This window comes from Styela clava, chromosome 1 (assembly GCF_964204865.1).
Source record: "Styela clava chromosome 1, kaStyClav1.hap1.2, whole genome shotgun sequence".
NCBI lineage: Eukaryota > Metazoa > Chordata > Ascidiacea > Stolidobranchia > Styelidae > Styela > Styela clava.
In genome coordinates, this window is record NC_135250.1 from 6,884,341 (window position 1) to 6,903,081 (window position 18,741).

At 35.7% G+C, this 18,741-nt stretch overlaps 2 protein-coding genes and 1 long non-coding RNA gene across 4 annotated transcripts in view; 1 reads left to right on the forward strand and 2 right to left on the reverse strand.

Annotated features, from left to right (window-relative positions):
* Positions 1-148: 148 nt before the first annotated feature.
* On the reverse strand, positions 149-2,841 carry LOC144427183 (uncharacterized). The gene is made up of 6 exons (XM_078115981.1): positions 2,565-2,841; positions 2,293-2,429; positions 1,645-1,727; positions 1,511-1,567; positions 1,052-1,135; positions 149-627 (listed from the first exon to the last, which is right to left on the reverse strand). The coding sequence occupies exons 1-6, from the start codon at positions 2,694-2,696 to the stop codon at positions 464-466; spliced, it is 657 nt and encodes a 218-aa protein (XP_077972107.1). The 5' UTR covers positions 2,697-2,841; the 3' UTR covers positions 149-463.
* A 2,096-nt stretch (positions 2,842-4,937) lies between these two features.
* LOC144425182 (uncharacterized) lies at positions 4,938-6,384 on the reverse strand. Its single transcript, XR_013477362.1, has 4 exons — positions 6,276-6,384; positions 6,147-6,203; positions 5,564-5,647; positions 4,938-5,069 (listed from the first exon to the last, which is right to left on the reverse strand). It is a non-coding gene; the product is annotated as an uncharacterized LOC144425182 (long non-coding RNA).
* A 6,770-nt stretch (positions 6,385-13,154) lies between these two features.
* LOC144428882 (uncharacterized) overlaps positions 13,155-18,741 on the forward strand; it is a 44,660-nt gene continuing 39,073 nt past the window's right edge. Inside the window, exons 1-6 of one of the 2 annotated variants that reach the window (XM_078117545.1) lie at positions 13,155-13,405; positions 13,543-13,679; positions 14,265-14,347; positions 14,420-14,476; positions 15,085-15,168; positions 15,492-16,014. In XM_078117545.1, the coding sequence (XP_077973671.1) occupies positions 13,274-13,405; positions 13,543-13,679; positions 14,265-14,347; positions 14,420-14,476; positions 15,085-15,168; positions 15,492-15,655 (657 nt within the window). In that variant the 5' untranslated portion in view covers positions 13,155-13,273 and the 3' untranslated portion in view covers positions 15,656-16,014. Of the gene's footprint in view, positions 13,406-13,542; positions 13,680-14,264; positions 14,348-14,419; positions 14,477-15,084; positions 15,169-15,491; positions 16,015-18,741 lie in introns of those variants that run through there. The other variant, XM_078117546.1, reaches the window with a different exon arrangement.

Below are 18,741 nucleotides of genomic sequence, written 5' to 3' on the forward strand. Positions count from 1 at the left end.
CTTCGCCATAAGTATGCATAAACATGCCGCTTTTATTGATAGATTTAGCTTATCGCTTTCCGGAAAATCAATATTTGTCCATTTATCAATTCAAAAAAATAATAGTTTAGGACAAAACAAGACAGGGAGGCTCAAATTAATAGACACAGAGGTCAATTGACTAGTATCAAAGTGACTAACTTCGGATAAACTGACCCTATTTTCAACGATATTTCCACAATTTATTGTCAAAATACGACAGAATATCCATCCGTATGTAAAGTGCGATGATGCAGAATCTAATCGCCTGTGTTACGCAATCGCCTGATGTCCCTGAGCTACAGCAAAAGTCTGGTCATCTACTTTTTCAATATCCTCAACATTGTATAACATCAAATTACATATATATATTAGATATAATATCCAGTTATTATGTAAATACAAGTAAATACAATTGGTTAACAAATATTTAGACATCAGCAGTTTAGTAAGCGATTGTTTCTGGCATGCTGAATTTATGACAACCGGATAAGTACAGGGGAAATGCGCTCCAGCCACCACCGATAGTAACAAGCTTGTTGTGAACTCGTAGAATGTCTTCTGCAGCGGGATGTGGATTACGACTGTAAACCCATGCATGCTTTGGACCTAAAAAGAGAGAATTGGAAAGCATTTAAAATTGTTCATGTAGAATAATCGACATTAATAAAATCGATTGATTTAAAATGGCAAAGCTGCTCACTTCTTCAATCAAATCGATCATGAAGTTGTCAGTTTTGATTTCATCAATGGGAAACGTGATTTTGTTTGTCAATGTTTATAGGAAATGTTTTCGTGGTGTCAAAGGTCGGCAAAACATGCACTCTATCAACAGATGACAACGAACGATCAGGTTCGGTGATCGATTTTATAAAAGGTAATTGCGAATCGAAATATCTTCCCAATAATGAAAATCCGACGTTTTTGAATAAATCTTCCACGCGACGCTTAAAGAACCTATTTAATAACATGATAATTTACGAACATTTGATTGAATTGCAGCTGAAAGTGTTCAGCTAAATTCAATACTGACCTTCTTCACCACACTGCAAGCACATGAAATAATGCTCATAATCTGTGAAGCAACTCATCCGATGCTCATAAGCGTATCGAATCTCTGCATAACAAAAAAGTAGGTATATTTATTGATACGTTTCTTCATTAAGAGTCCAACATCTTGTTTTAAAATAATATTTATCACCAAAGGCAGGGCAAATTAGGCATTTACGGACTAAGCAATGGGTGTATCTTCCCGGCTAATCCAAAAAATGGCACTTAAAAAAAGATTAAAAAAATTTATCATTGTTATATTCATTTTGAGTTACATTTTGAATTTTTGTTATGATTGGCTCATTATATATATTTGCTACATAGTTGTTTTTGAAGTACATCTGATTTGATAAATTTTTTATCTAGAATAATTTTTAGCAATGTGAATTATAGTGATAATAATAGTTATCATAAAATGAAAGGTATCAATAAAACATTTTACCTTCCAAAACATGTTCATCTGCTCCGTTATGTTTTGCCCCATTCAACCACAATAATTCTATAAAAAATATTCATTTGTTATAAAAGTTTAAAATACTTCAAATATAAATTTAATAAGTAGAACATTTTACGTGCCAAAACGTGTGTCGTATCTTGTGATTGAAGTTCCATTTTGATACCAACGGAATGGTATGACTTCGTTGATTGACATTGTACCTCTGCATAGAAAAATCATGTTAATCGTAAGCCCTTACACAAAAAGCTGAAACTTTCATTTGTAACTTCCTTTATTTCAGTCGTGAAACATTTATTTATAAAAAATATAACGTATACCGCTCCCGTTATTGGTTTATCGGATACCCGGTGGAGCAATTCCCTGCGTCTGCAGAATTCGTTCTACTATTATTTGTTACACTAGTTTGTCGGATGTTACAACTTTTATAAATCTTAAACTCAGAAAATATCGGACATATTTCTTCTGAGAAAAATGATAGATTTATAGTCCTGATTAGGGTGCAAACATAACTCAATCCGTAAAAAACTCAATACTAACCGGGCGAAAACGTTAAAAGCAATAATACGTCGGTATGTTTCATTTTGATCTTAAAGTCAAGCCATTTCACCTATCTCTATCGTCCGAATCTATTCGCTATTGTCAGTTGTTAACGCCGGTTAACATACTTATTTAACTTTCATAATTCCGAAGACCTATTGGGCAGTCCATACCAAAACAGATTAGTAACCTTTTTACAATAAATTATTTTTGTATATAAAATTATTTACTTTTCCGCTGATGAAATATCCTGAAATTCTCCAAAAATTCCGTCGAGAGTTTCTTTGAAATACTTGAACGCATAACACGGCACACCGCGTTCAAGTGGATCATTGGTGTTCAGTATGTGATACCAAGAATCAGGAAGCTGGAATATAGTGATACAAGATTTTTACAAAAGAAGCTGGAAAATTGAATGATACAGCTGGCGGCGCAATCAAACCCTTTCAGTCGTCAAATAATTTTCGTTCAACTCAATTCAATAATTTTTATGAATGCTCACCATATTATAATTGACTGCATCAAAAACGGGCAACGCGCAATTTTCGTTTTCACGACGGTATCCTGGTTTTCCAACTGCCGGATTGAACAACAAGCAAACTATCAAAATGGAGACACAGCTTAAGAAGATCATTGTTACTCGTAAGACTTTCTTCAGCGAAATGATGAAATATGCTCAGATAAAGCAATATTAAATCGGGAATGTAGGCAAAAGGAAGTACTTCTCCACGTTTTTCTCACCTGCTGCTTAACATGCAATGCACTACGCACGTTTCCACTGCATGTTCAGCCTATGCAATATCAAATTGCAGACGTTACGAGATTCTTTGCTTTTAAATAAGATCATTCTTGTCAATTCAGGGAAAGATAAGTCAAGATAGAACAAGGAGAGATGCTCAAGGATATGGACTCAAACAATCCTAAAATACTTGCACACAAATCACTACCTTCAAAGTGCCTAACTTCGTATGAAGGACTTAATTTCAAGGTAGCGTCACCATCTTAAATCCGTTTTAAATTTACCGAATGATATATTTATTTGCTCGCATTTTATTTAAGAAATGTCGCTTTTTACCCGTGGTTAAAATGCATTCGAAATAACTCCCATTGGCGACATAATGCAATGATATTGCTTGATGTTTTCTAAAATGTCATTCACATCATGGTATTTGTCTGCTTAACCTAAAACGCTAGAAACTCTCACAAATGAGGCTTGTGGACTCGTTGTCGCATGCATATTAGTGCAACCGACCACCGACTAAGTCAATAAAAATAGATTGGACAAGCGTGGCATGCCAAGTGGTGGCGCAACGTACGCAAAACCAGCCCAACAACAACAATTTGGAGAAAATCGAGTTTCACCGGAAGATCCGCACGTAAAGTGATGCAGAATCCGGTATCTACCTCGGCCGCACTATTGCTGTCGCCTGAAAAATCTTCACGAAAGTTGAAGTATGGCCGGCTGCTTAATCTACGATTAACCGTATGAGTCAAACTGATACACACTTCAGACATGGTCCCAACAACTTGTGTTTTTTGCTAATGAAAAGACAAACAATTGTTAAATTATTATTGTTGAAGGTTATAGTAATTCCAATTTGGTGTTGTCCCAAAGATGACCTTTCTTTTAACAAGATTTATGAAAAGATATTGTTCCGGCTTTGTTCAAATTCATCACGATTATTGCGTTAATTTTCGATTCTCTTAACATTGTATAACATTAATTACCAGTGGCGGCGCGTCAATAGGGCCAACCGGGGAAATGCCCCGGTTGTTTTTTCGATATAATAAAAAATATTCGAAAAATACCTCAATATCGGTTGCACAGACTGTCTACACTAGCCATATTCTCCCGACATGGTTCATTTTTCGCTCGCAAAGCCTTCGCCGAACGTCGACGGGGCGACGCCGATTTTGCCCCGGTTGCTCATTGTATATCGTATTCTCTCTTTTATCTTCCACTCGCCGCGTTTGTCTCGTTTGTTTTCTGTTTCTTTTACTAAATCATCGGGGCCGATCGGGGCTAGCCCCGAAATTATGACGACACAATGCCGACGTTTCTTACAACAACGTGTTGACATATTCACGCATTCCTTCTCGTCGTTCGTTGGTTGCTTGAAGAGTTGATAGTTTCCTCGCCTTCGTTTTTGTCGCTTGTTTCGCTATTTGAATCAGTTAGAGACCTTTAGTCCATTTGCTTACGATTTTCCACATTCCTTTTGAGTTCCTCACTTCTTTCCGGCGTTATTTCTGGGATGCATGACTTTAATCAGCGCGTTATTGAGCATTTTGCTTCCAAGAAACCGCGGCGTGTTGCATATATGTTCAAGCAGTAGAAGTCTAGCAGCATATATATCTATGCGTGAGCGACGCATGTCCTTATCTTTGCATTAACTTTCCTTTCTTCATAGTAACGTTTTAAACCTTATTTTAGGTTTTGTCTGCTTTCCCGAAGTTTCTGTTAATATGTCATTGTATTTATCTGGGTAAATATTGCCTTTCCTTTTGAAAGAGGTTTCAAAATAAACTATGTCTATATTTATTAATCCCTTGACTTGGACCGGTTTTAAAGACACTTTCTTATCGTTAAAAATTGTCGCTTTTGCCGATTGGTTGTTACCGATGGAATGGTTTTTATACTCATAAAATGATGGGAGAACTTACAGCGCTCATCCTGTCCCCGTAGATGGGGGTGACTTGGTCCCGCAGTAGCTTGCCCCGGTTGTCAAAATGACCACGCGCCGCCACTGTTAATTACATATATTGGATATGATATTGTGAAATTGAACACAATGTGGAACGCACCTTGTGGCTACTGTGACAAATTGTATTATCGTACCATTTTGTTTCTTCTTCGTGTCCATATATTTGAGCATCGCTCTCCTATAATAATTGTTTGATAATCGTAAACGCCTTTCTCTTTAAGTTTTGTGTGATGACGTCATCAAAATAAAAATTGCTTGACGTGGTTCCGTGATCAGATCTCGGTGATTTAATGGTCAGACTACTGTAAAAGTGTATAAAGATTGAAATTTCCAATTCACGTTGAAACTGAGTCAGGAAAAATGGATCATCGTTGCATGACCCGGAAAGCCACGACAGCCCCTTTACCGCTATGGCACCGCGATACAGGTACTTTTTTTCGAGATATAAAATTTCATTCATATATAATTTCACCAAAGGAAAACTTGATTTTTACTAGTTGGAAAAGAGTACAATTTGGTGAATGTTTCCCGGAGGTTCGAGATCTATGTATATGTGTAGGAAACATTTTAGTGGCGTCAAAGGTCAGCAAAACATGAACACTATAAACATATGACAGCAAACAATTAGTTTCGGTGATCGATTTTATATAAAATAATTGCTTCTTCCCATTAATTGAAATCCGTTTTTTTTTAAAAAATTTTCATGAGGCGCTAACGAATATATTTAATATTATAATATTATACTGATATTTGATTGTATTGCAGCTGATAGTATTTAGCTGGAATCAATACTGACCTTCTTCACCGCACTGCAAGCACATGAAATAATGCTCGTAATCCGTGAAGCAACTCGACGGATGCTCCTTAAAGTAATGCATCCCTGCAATACAAAAAAGTGTATTTATTGATTAGATCTGTCACTATCTTTCTCTATGCATTAACGTTCGGCACAGATATCTAGTTAAAGAATGTAGCTTAAGAATACGTTTGTTCATTAAGGGTTCAACATCGATTTTTTTTTTAACTTTGGCACAATCTTGTTTTAAAGTTATATTTATCACCCAAGACAGGGCAAATTAGGCATTTACGGACTGAAGAACGTCTGTATCTTTCCCAGATAATCCGAAACAAAAATTAAAGCGTATGCAAATACAACTTATTGTGAAAGGTAAATAACTATTCGTGGCACTCAAATCAGTGAAATAAGTAAAAAGGATTCATTATTATATTCATTTTGAGTATTGTTATGATTGCCCTATTATATTTACTTGCTACATTGTTGTTTTCTGAGTACATCTGATCTGATCAATTTTTTTTATCTAAAATGATTTTAAGCAACCTGAGTTACTGTGAAAATAAAAGTTATCATACGAATTTACCTTCCAAAATATGTTCATTTGCTCCGTCATGTTTTGCCCAATTTGACCACAAATATTCTGCAAAAAACTAATCATTTGTTATAATAGTTTGAAAGACAAATATAAATGTAATACAATTTATTTACAAACCGAAACTTGTGTCGTATCTTATGATTGAGGTTCCATTCTGATACCAACGGAATGGTATGACTCCGCTAATTGAAATTATGCCTCTGCACAGAAAAATCTTGTTAAACATAAGCCGTTACTCAGAAAATTAGAAATTCCATTTGTAACTTCCTTTATTTTATTTAGATCATGAAACATTTATTTACAAACGTTATATCGTATACCGCTCCCAATATTAAGTCATCCGATATCCGGTTTAGCAATTCGCTAAGTCTATATAATTCATTCTAGTACGATTTCTTACACCAGTTCATCGGCTGTTACAACTTTTATAAATCTTAAACTCAGAAAATATTCGACATTCTATCACATTCCGACTGATGCTAAGTGTCAATGGTGGCAACCCAAGTTTTCTAAATTGAAAAGCGGCAAAACTAAGAAAAAAACAGAGAACATCTTAAGTTTTGTCCCATGGTCCGCGACCGATTAAAAACGCTTTTTTAGACATTACAAATCGCAAAATTTCGGTTGCTACCTTAGTATACGTACACTGACATTTTCTCTCAGGATTTCTTGCTTTACTACCTCCACATTGGTACGTACAGTACTGGAGCGCCGTAAGTGTTGTACGAGCAACTCAGATTTGTCGAATTCACAAAAATGCGAATCAAAACAAAATATAATCGGGAACTTTACCACGCATTTTTGTGTCCACGGATTGTCATAATATTTTCCGAGTAGTATTGCTTTTATTTCGTCAACACACCCGCAGATTAAAATGATCACAATTAAATTAATAATAAAGCAAGGCGATGAATATGTATTTTTAATTTACTGATATACTTTAAATATGTTTTTCATAAGTGCTAAATCAAATTGTACTTTCTGGAAATTTATAGCAGATAGTAGGATTTTTCTAACGGCGATAACAAATTCGCAAAATATATGTATCCAAACTAAATATAATCGGGTAATATATTCTCACATTATTATAGTCGCAGATTGCCGTGCTACTTCGAAGAAGTAATGCTTTCACCTTGTCGTAAATCGACGCAAACGCGAGTTACCATGTCCATGAATACAATCAAATTGAAATAGAAAGACATTTATTATTCTTGTCGTAGTCATGGAAGGAATATTGTGCGACAGAAAAGGTTACTATGCACTAAAAAATTCGGAACGCGTAATTGCGGCGAAATTCCAATTTTGAAATTCGTTAAAATTCTGTTGTGGCTGGTTTTATATATTTTTTTCACACAGAGTACGGTTGCAATAAACACACATTGAGTTCGCAAAAGTTTTCGCCGTTGAGAAAATAGTCCGCGACCAAAAAAGGTTGGGAAACGCTGTGCTAAAGATCAAGCAACAATTTGGATCCTTTCGTTTTTTTCTGTATTCATTGTATTCTCACGTAAAAACGACGACAGCTTGTGCCTTTGGATACATCGTAAATTTATACCATAATACTGTACAGTACTGTATAAGTGTTTCGGTTGCAAAATTGTCCTATGCAGCTCATTGAAATTTTGTCAGAGATTTTGTCTCTCCAGATATGGTAACCCTGCCGAGGGCTTATTTTCGGGAAATGTCTTATATTTTCATTAGAGAGTAGAGAATTACAAAATTTTCAAATTTACAAAATCTGAAAACCGAAATTCATTTAATTAATAAGTCACGCGTTTTTAATCAAAATAACTGCACAACATAGATTATTATTCATTTAACGTGTAGGAGAGATTTCTCGCTATCGACTATAGGTCAGTGTTTCTTAAACTTTTTGAGCCGCGCCCCCTTTGAAATTTTAAACTGCTTTTGTGATGGGCCGCATGTATTTTTGGCCTTCAAAATAAAAATTGAAAAGTATTTATCACATTACCCAATCAGTTCACTTCCCGACGCTCCGTTACGTTTCACCACATCCATCCCCAAAAATTTTGCAAATAATGATAATTTTTTTATGTAGGTTAAATTAAAAGACTTAAACATGTACTTAAATAAGTGAAAATTTTTTTGCAAACCGAAACTCGCGTCGTATTTTGTAATCGAAGTTCCATTTTGATACCAACGGAATGGTATGACTCCGCTGATTGGCATTGTTCCTCTGTGTAGAAAAAATTATGTTAAACGTAAGCCCTTCATCAGAAACTAAAAATTCAATTTGTAACTCCCTTTACGTCAGTCATGAAACATTTATTTAAACAAGTAATATCATAAATCACTCTCAGCATCAGTTCATCGGATATCGAATCATTCATCGAATTCATTATACTATGATCAATCATTCATCGAATTCATTATACTATGATTTGTTACACCAGTTCGTCGGCTGTTACAACTTATATAAATCCTAAATTCAGAAAATGTCAGACTGAAAAAGCCAGATTTATATTCTTGATAGGGAAAACTTTAGCTCAGTATTGGAGTGCAAAATTAATTTTGGCTCAATCCGTAACCAACTCAATGCTGACCGGACGACAAAGTTAGAAGCAATGATACATCGGTGTGTTCCATTTCGGATCTAAAGTAGGCTACCCATTTCAAAAGTTCACCTATCTCTCTCTATTCGTTGGACTATATTCGCTATTGCCAGCTATTTACGCCGCTTAATCCCGGTTGAAAAACTTGTTTATTTCCTATAATCCCAAAGAATCATAGGAAAGGGCTTACAGAAATCAATTAGCAATTAGGCCTGACCATTTTATAATAAATTATCTAAGGATATCAAAATTCTTTACTTTTCCGCTGATGAAATACCCTGGATTTCAGCAAAAATTCCGTCGAGAGTTTCTCTGAAATATTTGAGCAACATTGTAGACTTATGTACCGAACGTGAATGCATAGAGAAAGATAGTGACGGAGCTGATTAATTAATACACTTCTTTGCATTGCAGATTTGCAGGACTCTTATGAGCATCCGTTCAGTTGCTTCACAAATTATGAGCATTATTCCAAGTGTTTGCAATGTGATGGAAAAGATCATTATTTACTTCAGGTAAACATTTTACTCCTTTAATACAGAGAAATATCATGTATAATATTATATTCTCAAATGTTTCTCCGACTTTTGAACACAGACAAATTCTTTCTATACTTGCCATTGCGAAATTTTTAGTGCTTATTGTGAGAGTATTTTCGCGAGTTGGCGCATGAAGAATGTATACATTTTAAACGTACCATTTTGTCCCAAAATGTTTAATCAATTATAAGACGTCCCTCTGCCCCGTTTCGGTGGTGTTTTTGATTATTGCCATGCAATTAAAATACTTCTGAGAACAAAATGAGCTGAGTTATCTGATTTATACTTACCGTAGTTCCCCGTGTATAATACGCACTTCCGGTTCCGGATTTTATCTCCAAAATTCGGGGGTGCGTATTATACATTAGTATATCAAAATTTCAAAAAATCCTGATCGTTTTTTTACAAGCATTTGCCAAATACACATGTTTCCTTTTTGTCTTATTTCCATATGTGACAAAGCCCGTTATAACCAGATCATATGCTTGTTGCAGTAGAATCACACCCACGAAATGGACTATCTTGTCTAACAAAGGACAACGCATCTATTTCAATAACCAGTGTATATAAGTGATAAGAACGTCACTTCAAATCGATAGTTTAATTGTTGTTGTCGTCCAGACTGGCGTCCCTCATTACTTATCGATCTTAAGATCGGTAAGTATGTTGATAGGTATATGTCTGTCTGTCTGTCTGTTAGATGCACGCGATATCTCACGAAAGCGAGATTGGAACTGCTGCAGATTTTGCATGTGCATTCATAATATCTCGTACCAGAAGCCTACTAATTTTGGGCGAAGTATGTCGTATAATTAGCGAGTTCTCAATTAATTAGTGATGGGACACAAGGTTTTACTATGGAGTAATAGCGCTGTTTTGGGGATCCCCTAACTTTCGATCGATAAGTCTTCGGTCTCTGACCGATATTCTCGTTTCTGTTTTGCCGTATCGGCAAAACTGAATGTTCCTAAATCATTTTTTCCTACTCTGCTTTGCAGCTTGTTTTGACCAATCTTGTTTTGATCAATTGGCAAACATATTAATAAATCACAGGGAAACTTGCTAGGCTGGCTTCTCGAAAATACCAAATGCGGTGGGCGCAAGTGACCGAAGTGAGTGAGTGAATTCGACCATGCATATTATGCATGAACCTTTTATTGAATATTTTCATACACTCCACATCCTAAAAGAGTCCTGCGTGGGTGCGTGTTATACACGGAGAAATACGGTACATGTTGCAAACATAATGAAGACTAACAAATAACACTTTGAACTATGCAAACAAGCAAAGGTTTACAATCGTGCTCGAAAATCTATCTGAATGAAAAAGATGTCTAGGCGGCTGCTTAAGTTTAAGTTGTCACGTCACATCTTCTCACTCTTTGCTAAGTTGAAAATCACGTTGCCTTCATTATCGCATTAATACTGAGATTGAAAAGCAAGCTGGTTAGCATCCATTGTTACTTAGGAAAGGCGGCAGTTGTTGGCATTTCCAATGCTGAAATTTAACACCGATCTTTTTGTATTGATTGGGTAATGTGATATATAGTTTTCAATTTTTATTTTCCAAGTCAAAAATACATACGGCCCATCACAAAAAGCAGTTTTTCAAAGAAAAAAGTTGCGCAAGTTTGTAAAATTTTTCAAAGGGGGCGCGGCTTAAAAAGTTTAGGAAACACTGACCTAGTCGGTAGCGAGAAATCTCTCCTACACGTTTTAAATGACTAATAATCTATGTTTTGCAGTTATTTTGATTAAAAACGCGTTACTTTTTGGTATACAGAAATATAGGTTTCATATTTTGTATATTTGAAAATTTTGTAATTCTCTACTCTCGAATGAAAATATGAGATATTCCCCGAAAATAAGCCCTAGGTAGAATTATGATATCTGGAGAGACGAAATCCCTGACAAAATTTTAATGAGGCGCGTAGGCCAAATTTGCCACCGAAACATCTATACTGTATTGTATTATGGTATAAATTTACGATGTATCTAAAGCAGAGGTTCTCAACCTGGGGTTCGCGAGCCCCAGGGGTTCACGAGAAGATTTCCAGAGGTACTTGAATGACAGTTGAGTATTTTTGTGTTGCTATTTTCAATTTCCTTTACTATCAGAGGAAAATGCGTGCCGATTGAAACTCGCGTGTCTTTTCCCTGATCTTGCGTTGTTGGGACTCAACAATGTGAAATCCACAATGTGTTGTTTGCTCCTCGAATTGAGAAACTTATTTGCAATAAACAGGAACAGTCTTCACACTAATGTTCTGTATAAATGAAATGAATACTTTTGTTTAATGCAATTTAAAACAGTGGTTCCCAACCTTTCTGGCGGACCGGTAAAATTAAATAAAATGTACTTGCGGACCGGCAAAAAATGTAAATAAGTGGAATAGAGAATAATAACTTATATTTGCAAAATGTAATGTAATGGTTAGCACTTGAAAAAATTTCACATGAATAAAAATAAATAATGCGCCGGCCAAAAATTGGAATAAGAATATCAAACTTTCTCCTGAAGAAACTTATTCTCCTCGTTCTTATTAAAAAAAATCAAAATACTTTTGTTAACTGATCTCTTAATAAGCCTTCTGCAGTTAATCAACGCATCAAACCTGCAGGGTCGCATCAGGCTCATATTTTACTGGATGTCATGGCGAAGCCTTGAAATATTATTTTGTCCATGACTGTTTTCTGGTTTGAACAAAGAAATATTCATAACCTTTTAAATGGAAGTTCATATTAAGCAAGAAAAGCTTGCAGAACAGAAAAAATACATGTGCCGATCTTTGGCTTTCTTAATCTTGCCAGATTTGACGGACGATTCGCGATGAATCGGAACCGAAAAAATGAAAATTGTGATTAAAGACGTCGGCGGGCCTTTGATACCACAAACAGAAATATGTCGGCGAAAGAGAAATTGCATAATAAACAAACACAACGTCGTTATTCCGGGTTCGTAAAGCGAGTGAGACGACTGAGAAACAACAAAATTTTTCGCAGACTGACAAAAAAGCTCCCAGTGCCAGTCCGCAGACTAGGGGTTGGGAACCACTGCTTCAAAACACAGTTTAAAAATTATTAGTTAATATATTATAAATTTACAACCTTGTTTGATGTCTGATTACTGGGGGGTTCGTGTTGATTATTTCATGGGGGGTACTTAACAGAAAAAAGGTTGAGAACCCCTGATCTAAGAGCACAAGTCGTTTTCTCTTGGAAATAGAATAAATACAGAACAAAACGAAAGGAGCCAAATTGTTGCTTAATTAATCTTTAGCAATTAGTGACTAAACCCTTGCACGGAATAAAGTAGGCCTACAGGTAAAGCAATCAAAATATTTTTTGGAAGAAAATTGAAATAAGTCCCAGCCGGGGAAAACACAGTATACAATGTTAAACATAACAAAAAGTAACGCTGTAATTGTAATAGATTTGAACAGCGTAGTAACGAAGTTTTTTCATAAATCTTTTGTTAAAAAAAGGATTACCTTTGTTTCCGCTAGACTCGTACCGGTAAATTGTAGACTGAGTAGGCTAGTTGGCCAGACTTTGACTTTCAAGTAGAGATTTCAGGCGACACCGAAGCAGATACCGGTCTCTGCATCACTTTACAGGCAGACCTCCCTATCAGGCGGCAAGTTTGGAATCGCATTGAAGATGGTGGTTACGTGAAAGTATGGCCTTCATACGAAGCATAGGCAATTTAAAGGTAGTTTTTGTGTGCATGTATTTTCGATTTATTTGAGTCCATATCTTTGAGCATCGCTCCTCGTTTTGACGTGACTTTGTTTTTTCTTGAATTGATAAGAATTATGTCATTGATAAACAGAGAATCTCGTAACGTCTGTATTTTGATATTGCACAGACTGAACAACGTGGAAACGTGCGGAGTACATTGCAAAACGTAGGGAATTATTCCCTTTTGCCTACATTCCCGATTTAGTATTGCTTTATCTGAGCATATTTCATCATTTTGTTGGAGACAGTCGAACGAGCAACAATGATCATCTCAAGTTGTGTCTCCACTTTGATCGTTTGCTTGTTGTTCAATCCGGCAGTTGGAAAACCAGGATACCATCGTGAAAACGAAAATTGCGCGTTGCCCGTTTTTGACGAAGTCAATTACAATATGGTAAGCATTCATGAAAATTACTGAATTGAGTTGAACGAAAAATTACTTGACGATTGAAAGAGTTTAATTGCGCCACCAGCTGTACCATTTCAATTTTCTAGCTTATTCTTTAAAAATCTTGTATCACTATATTCCAGCTTCCTGATTCTTGGTATCAAATTCTGAACACCAAGGATCTACTTGAACGTGGTGTGCCCTGTTATGCGATCAAATATTTCAAAGAAACTTCTGACGGAATTTTTGCTGAATTTCAGGATATTTCATCAGTGGAAAAGTGAAAAAAATTGATATACATAAATATTTTATTATATAATGTTCACCTACTACTCGATTAAGTTATGCATTGCTTCATTGGGCTTTGCGATAATTGGAGTTAAATACGTATGTCAACCAGTGGCATTAACAACTAACAATAGCGAATAAATACGAACGATAGAGATTGGTTAACTTTTAAAATGGGAACAAACCGACGTATTTTTGCTTTTTACTTTTTTGCCACTTATCGAGTTGTTTACGGATTGAGCCAAAATTGTGTTGGCACTGTGAAATTGAGGCAAAGTTTCTACATCAGAACTATAAATTTCTCGCTTTTTTTTCACTGAAAATAGGTCTGATATTTTCTGAGTTTAAGATTTATAAAAGTTGTAACAGCCGACGAACTGGTGTAAGAAATCGTACTAGAATGAATTATATAGACTTAGCGAAATGCTAAATCAGATATCTGATGAATTAATATTGAGAGTGGTATACGATATAACGTTTGTAAATAAATGTTTCATGACCTAAATAAAATAAAGGAAGTAAAAATTTTCAATTTTCTGAGTAACGGCTTATATTCAACATGATTTTTTCTATGCAGAGGTACAATGTCAATTAGCGCAGTCATACCATTCCGTTGGTATCAGAATGGAAACTCAATCATAAGATACGACACAAGTTTTGGTTTGTAAATAAATTGTATTACATTTATATTTGTCTTTTGAACTATTATAACAAATGATTGGTTTTCTGCAGAATATTTGTGGTCAAATTGGGCAAAACATAACGGAACAAATGAACATTCTTTGGAAGGTAAATTCGTATGATAACTTTTATTTTTACAGTAACTCAGGTTACTTAAAATTATTTTAGATAAAAAAAAAATTAATCAGATCAGATGTACTCAGAAAACAACAATGTAGCTAATTTATATAAATATATATAAATTTTGCTCAAAATGAATATAATAATGAATCCTTTTTACTTATTTCACTGATTTAAGTGCCACCAATAGTTATTTACCTTCCACAATAAGTTGTATTTGTGTACGCTTTAATTTTTTCTGGGATTATCTGGGAAAGATACAGACGTTCTTCAGTCCGTAAATGCCTAATTTGCTCTGTCTTGGGTGATAAATATAACTTTAAAACAAGATTGTGCCAAAGTTAAAAAAAAAACTCGATGTTGAACCGTTAATGAACAAACGTATTCTTAAGCTACAATCTTTGACTGGATATCAGAACGGTAATGCATAGAGTAAGATAATGACAGATCTAATCAATAAATGGTGCTCCTGAAGTGTGCGCACCAAGATGTCGCATAACTTGAACCCTAACCTGGTACACAACCTGAGTTCATATTGTGCGCCATCTTGGTGCGCATACTTCAGGACCCAATAAATACACTTTCTTGTATTGCAGAGATGCATTACTTTAAGGAGCATTTGTCGAGTTGCTTCACGGATTACGAACATTATTTCATGTGCTTGCAGTGTGGTGGAGAAGGTCAGTATTGATTCCAGCTAAATACTACAGCTAATAATACAATCAAATATCAGTATAATATCAGAAATAGAACTCGAACCTCCGGGAAACATTCACCAAATTGTACTCTTGTAAAAATCACGTTTCCATTTGATGAAATCAAAACTGACAATTTCATGATTGCTTATATACGGGTTTGATCGAAGAAGGAAGCGGGTTTGCTTCCAAGGCTAATTTGGAAAAGGCAGCAGTTGTTACCATTTTAAATCAAGCGATTTTATTTATGTCGATCATTCTGCATTGGCAATGTATCATCTAACTGCTTTCCAATTCTCACTTTTCAGGTCCAAGGTATATATGGGTTCACAGTCGTAATCCACATCCCACTGCAGAAGACATTTTACGAGTACACAACAAGCTTGTTACAATCGGTGGTGGCTGGAGCGCAGTTCCCTTGTACTTATCCGACTGTCATAAATTTAGCATGCCTGAAACAATTGCTTATTAATATTGCCTATATATTTGTTAACCAAGTGTATTTGTATTTACCAAATATAAATATTTTATCTATTCTATGTAAATATTGCCATGCAATGTTAGCGTAACCAAGTCATCGTTTATTTGGAAATATATGTTTTAGGATTACATGATTCTGATATGAAAAATCTATTTGCTCTAACTAACCATTTAACGAATCGTCCGTAGTTGATGAATTTAAACAATAACAGTATCATTTCATAAATCTTTTGTCAGGAATAAGAGTAACTTTAAGACATCAAATAAAATAACTATAACTTTCAACCACTAGTCACCTTTTTTAATAGCAGTAACAATGTCTTTCCTTAGTAAAAAATAGTTTAATTCTAGGCCAAGAAATAAAAATTACTAGAACATTTAACATATAGTCAGCTTTTGCTATTTTATTTGCAAGAAACTCTAGTCGTGGGAACTGTCTGAAGTTGGATTCAGGTACACGTGTCTTAGGTTAATCGTAGGCTATGTAGCAGGTCAGACCAACAAGAGAGCTATGCTCAAATTTGTGGACACGGAGGGAAAAACAAAATATTTCATCACTAATTCCCCGAAAATCATATGCGGTAACTTACCAGTACCTGTATCGCAGTACCGTGACGGTACGGGGACTGTCATTGCTTTTTCAGGTCCTGTGTAGGGTTGACACCTTAGTGTTAAACCATTCCGGGACACCTTAACGTCTAGAATTTAAAACCCGATTAAATAGAAGCTTGTGAACACGAAAGACATCAAAAGCAACAGTGCGCTGCGCGTCAAAGAGTAATGATCGTGCAGCGTTATTTTCACAAACACCAAGCCTCTAAATAATTATCATAATCAAAGAAACTTGTGAAATGTTGAATCTTTGGAGCATAAAAGCAAAAAACCACTAAAACAGGGAAAATGCACAACTATTGCCAAGTAGTCTGTCTGATATTTAAATTTGTATATTTCTTGTGATTTTGTCGCTTTAATTGGGAAGATTTTGTCTTTGCTCATGAACTCGTTGCATGACATATAAAAGTTCAATTTCATCATAAGTTCAACTTTAACGAGATTAAAGTTTAGTTTGTTTCTACTGTTGTTCCAAAGTGCATTCATAAATTCGCGTTTGGCACTGAAATTGACAACACAAATAACACAAGACGTAACAGTTGTGTATCGTCTGGCTGCTGAGTGGCAAATAACTTCACCCATCTGTTTGAAACGTCATCAGTTAAACGTAAAATTTCACTGCGAACCTTTCTCAGCGCACACAGTTCTTCATACAATTTATTTCAGTCGAGACTTATGCCCAAGCGTTCAACAAGTGACAACAGGCCTGACCATTCAATGTCATTTTAAAGAGCAAGTGGGGCTATATCCTTGGAACACGAATGCTCCTAATCATACTATTTATGTAAGTATCACAAACTGCGTTGGAAAAAATGGTCAACTTACATAGCTTTCAATTTTATAACGCCGTGGTTGTCATTAAATTTCGGGACAACCGTAGCCTAGCCCGGGACACATGAAGCCAGACGTCAATTCCCGGACTGTCCTGGTCATTCCGGGGCGGTTGGTAGCCCTAGCCGGTGACGAAGATCCGCAGTCTACCATTTAAGTTAAGTTTTTTGCTAAGCAGGCAACTACCATAAAGTGGATGACATATTATAAAACATCAAGCAATATCATTTATCAGATCAGTTATTTCAGATGCATTCTAACCGCGGATGAAATACAACATTTCTTGGGTAAAATGCGACTTATTCCACTTATTTAAATTTTCAAAGATAGAATATAAATTTTAAATAAATGTATCATTCGGTAAATTTGAAATTGCATTGAAGATGATGGAGTTATCTTGAAATTAGAGCTTTTATACGAAGCTAGGCACTTCGAAGGTAGTGATTTGTGTGCATGTATTTTAGGTTTATTTAAGTCCATACCTTTAAGCATCGCTCCTTGTTTTGCCGTGACTTTGTTTTTGCCTGAATTCACAAGAATGATGTCATTGACAAACAGAGAATATCGTAACGTCTGCATTGCGATATTGAATGAACTGAACTTGCAGTGGAAACGAGCGTAATATGTTTTGCATTTTATGTAGCGTGTGAGAAAAACGCAGCGAAGAACCTAACTTTGTCGGCATTCCCGAATTTTTATCTGGGCATATTTCATCATTTCGTTGAAGACGGTCGAACGAGTAACAATGACCTTGTCAAGCTGTGTCTCCATTTCGATCGTTTGCTTAACTGAGGGATAGTGATCACTTATTTAGGCCTACTTGCATTAACATGATAAAAAAATCCAGATTCCTTAACGAAGCTTGTGCTGCATAATTACAGCCCTACTTGTGATATTACTGTAGGACTTAAGTACACAGGCATGGACATAAAAATTTCCATCGCATTGTTGTGGTTCTATTGGGGTGTCTACAAAATGTCCGTGCCCCACTTGTACCACGTGTTCCACTTCTCCCACTTGTACCGCGTTTCCCCCTTGTACCACGTTTCCCACTTGTACCACGTTTCCCACTCGTACCACGTTCGGGACACGTTGGACAAGTTGGAAAGGACATTTTAAAGACACCGGTCCCACTTGTTCCGTGTCCCAATTCTCTGTGACACGTGGTACAATTGGGACACGTGGAACAAGTGGGACATGTGTGACAAGTGGGACACGACATTTTGGAGACACGGGTACTATTGTAACTATCTGAAATATATTGAGAAATGCGTAGCAAACACCACAAACTCGGTACAATGCAAGTTTGTTGGTTAACTGATAATAATTGTGGTTGTTCAACATGAAACTAAGGAGTGATGTCAGGCGACTTGTAAAATGTTTAAAACCGAGATATTTTTGAGGATGGAAGTGATCGGAGCACTTGTAGTGGTGACAAGATGAATCGATTTAGCATTAAAAAACATGACATATTTAAAGCAGCTGATTCTAAATTTTTTATTGGTTATATAATCACCTTCCGACTTCTAAAGCTTGAATATATATTTTGTAAAATATTTCTGCATTTCTAGAATTTTGGTTGGTCTGATTTTGGTTGGATGCATTAACATAAATGTTGGCAAAATGTTTACAGAA

Coding starts and splice junctions, on each gene's coding strand:
- LOC144427183 (XM_078115981.1), bottom strand. CDS start 2,696: ATGATCTTCTTAAGCTGTGTCTCCATTTTGATAGTTTGCTTGTTGTTC. Junction 1,728..2,292: donor GATATTTCATCAGCGGAAAA/GTAAATAATTTT, acceptor TTTTCTATGCAG/AGGTACAATGTCAATCAACG. Junction 1,568..1,644: donor AAGATACGACACACGTTTTG/GCACGTAAAATG, acceptor TATTTTTTATAG/AATTATTGTGGTTGAATGGG.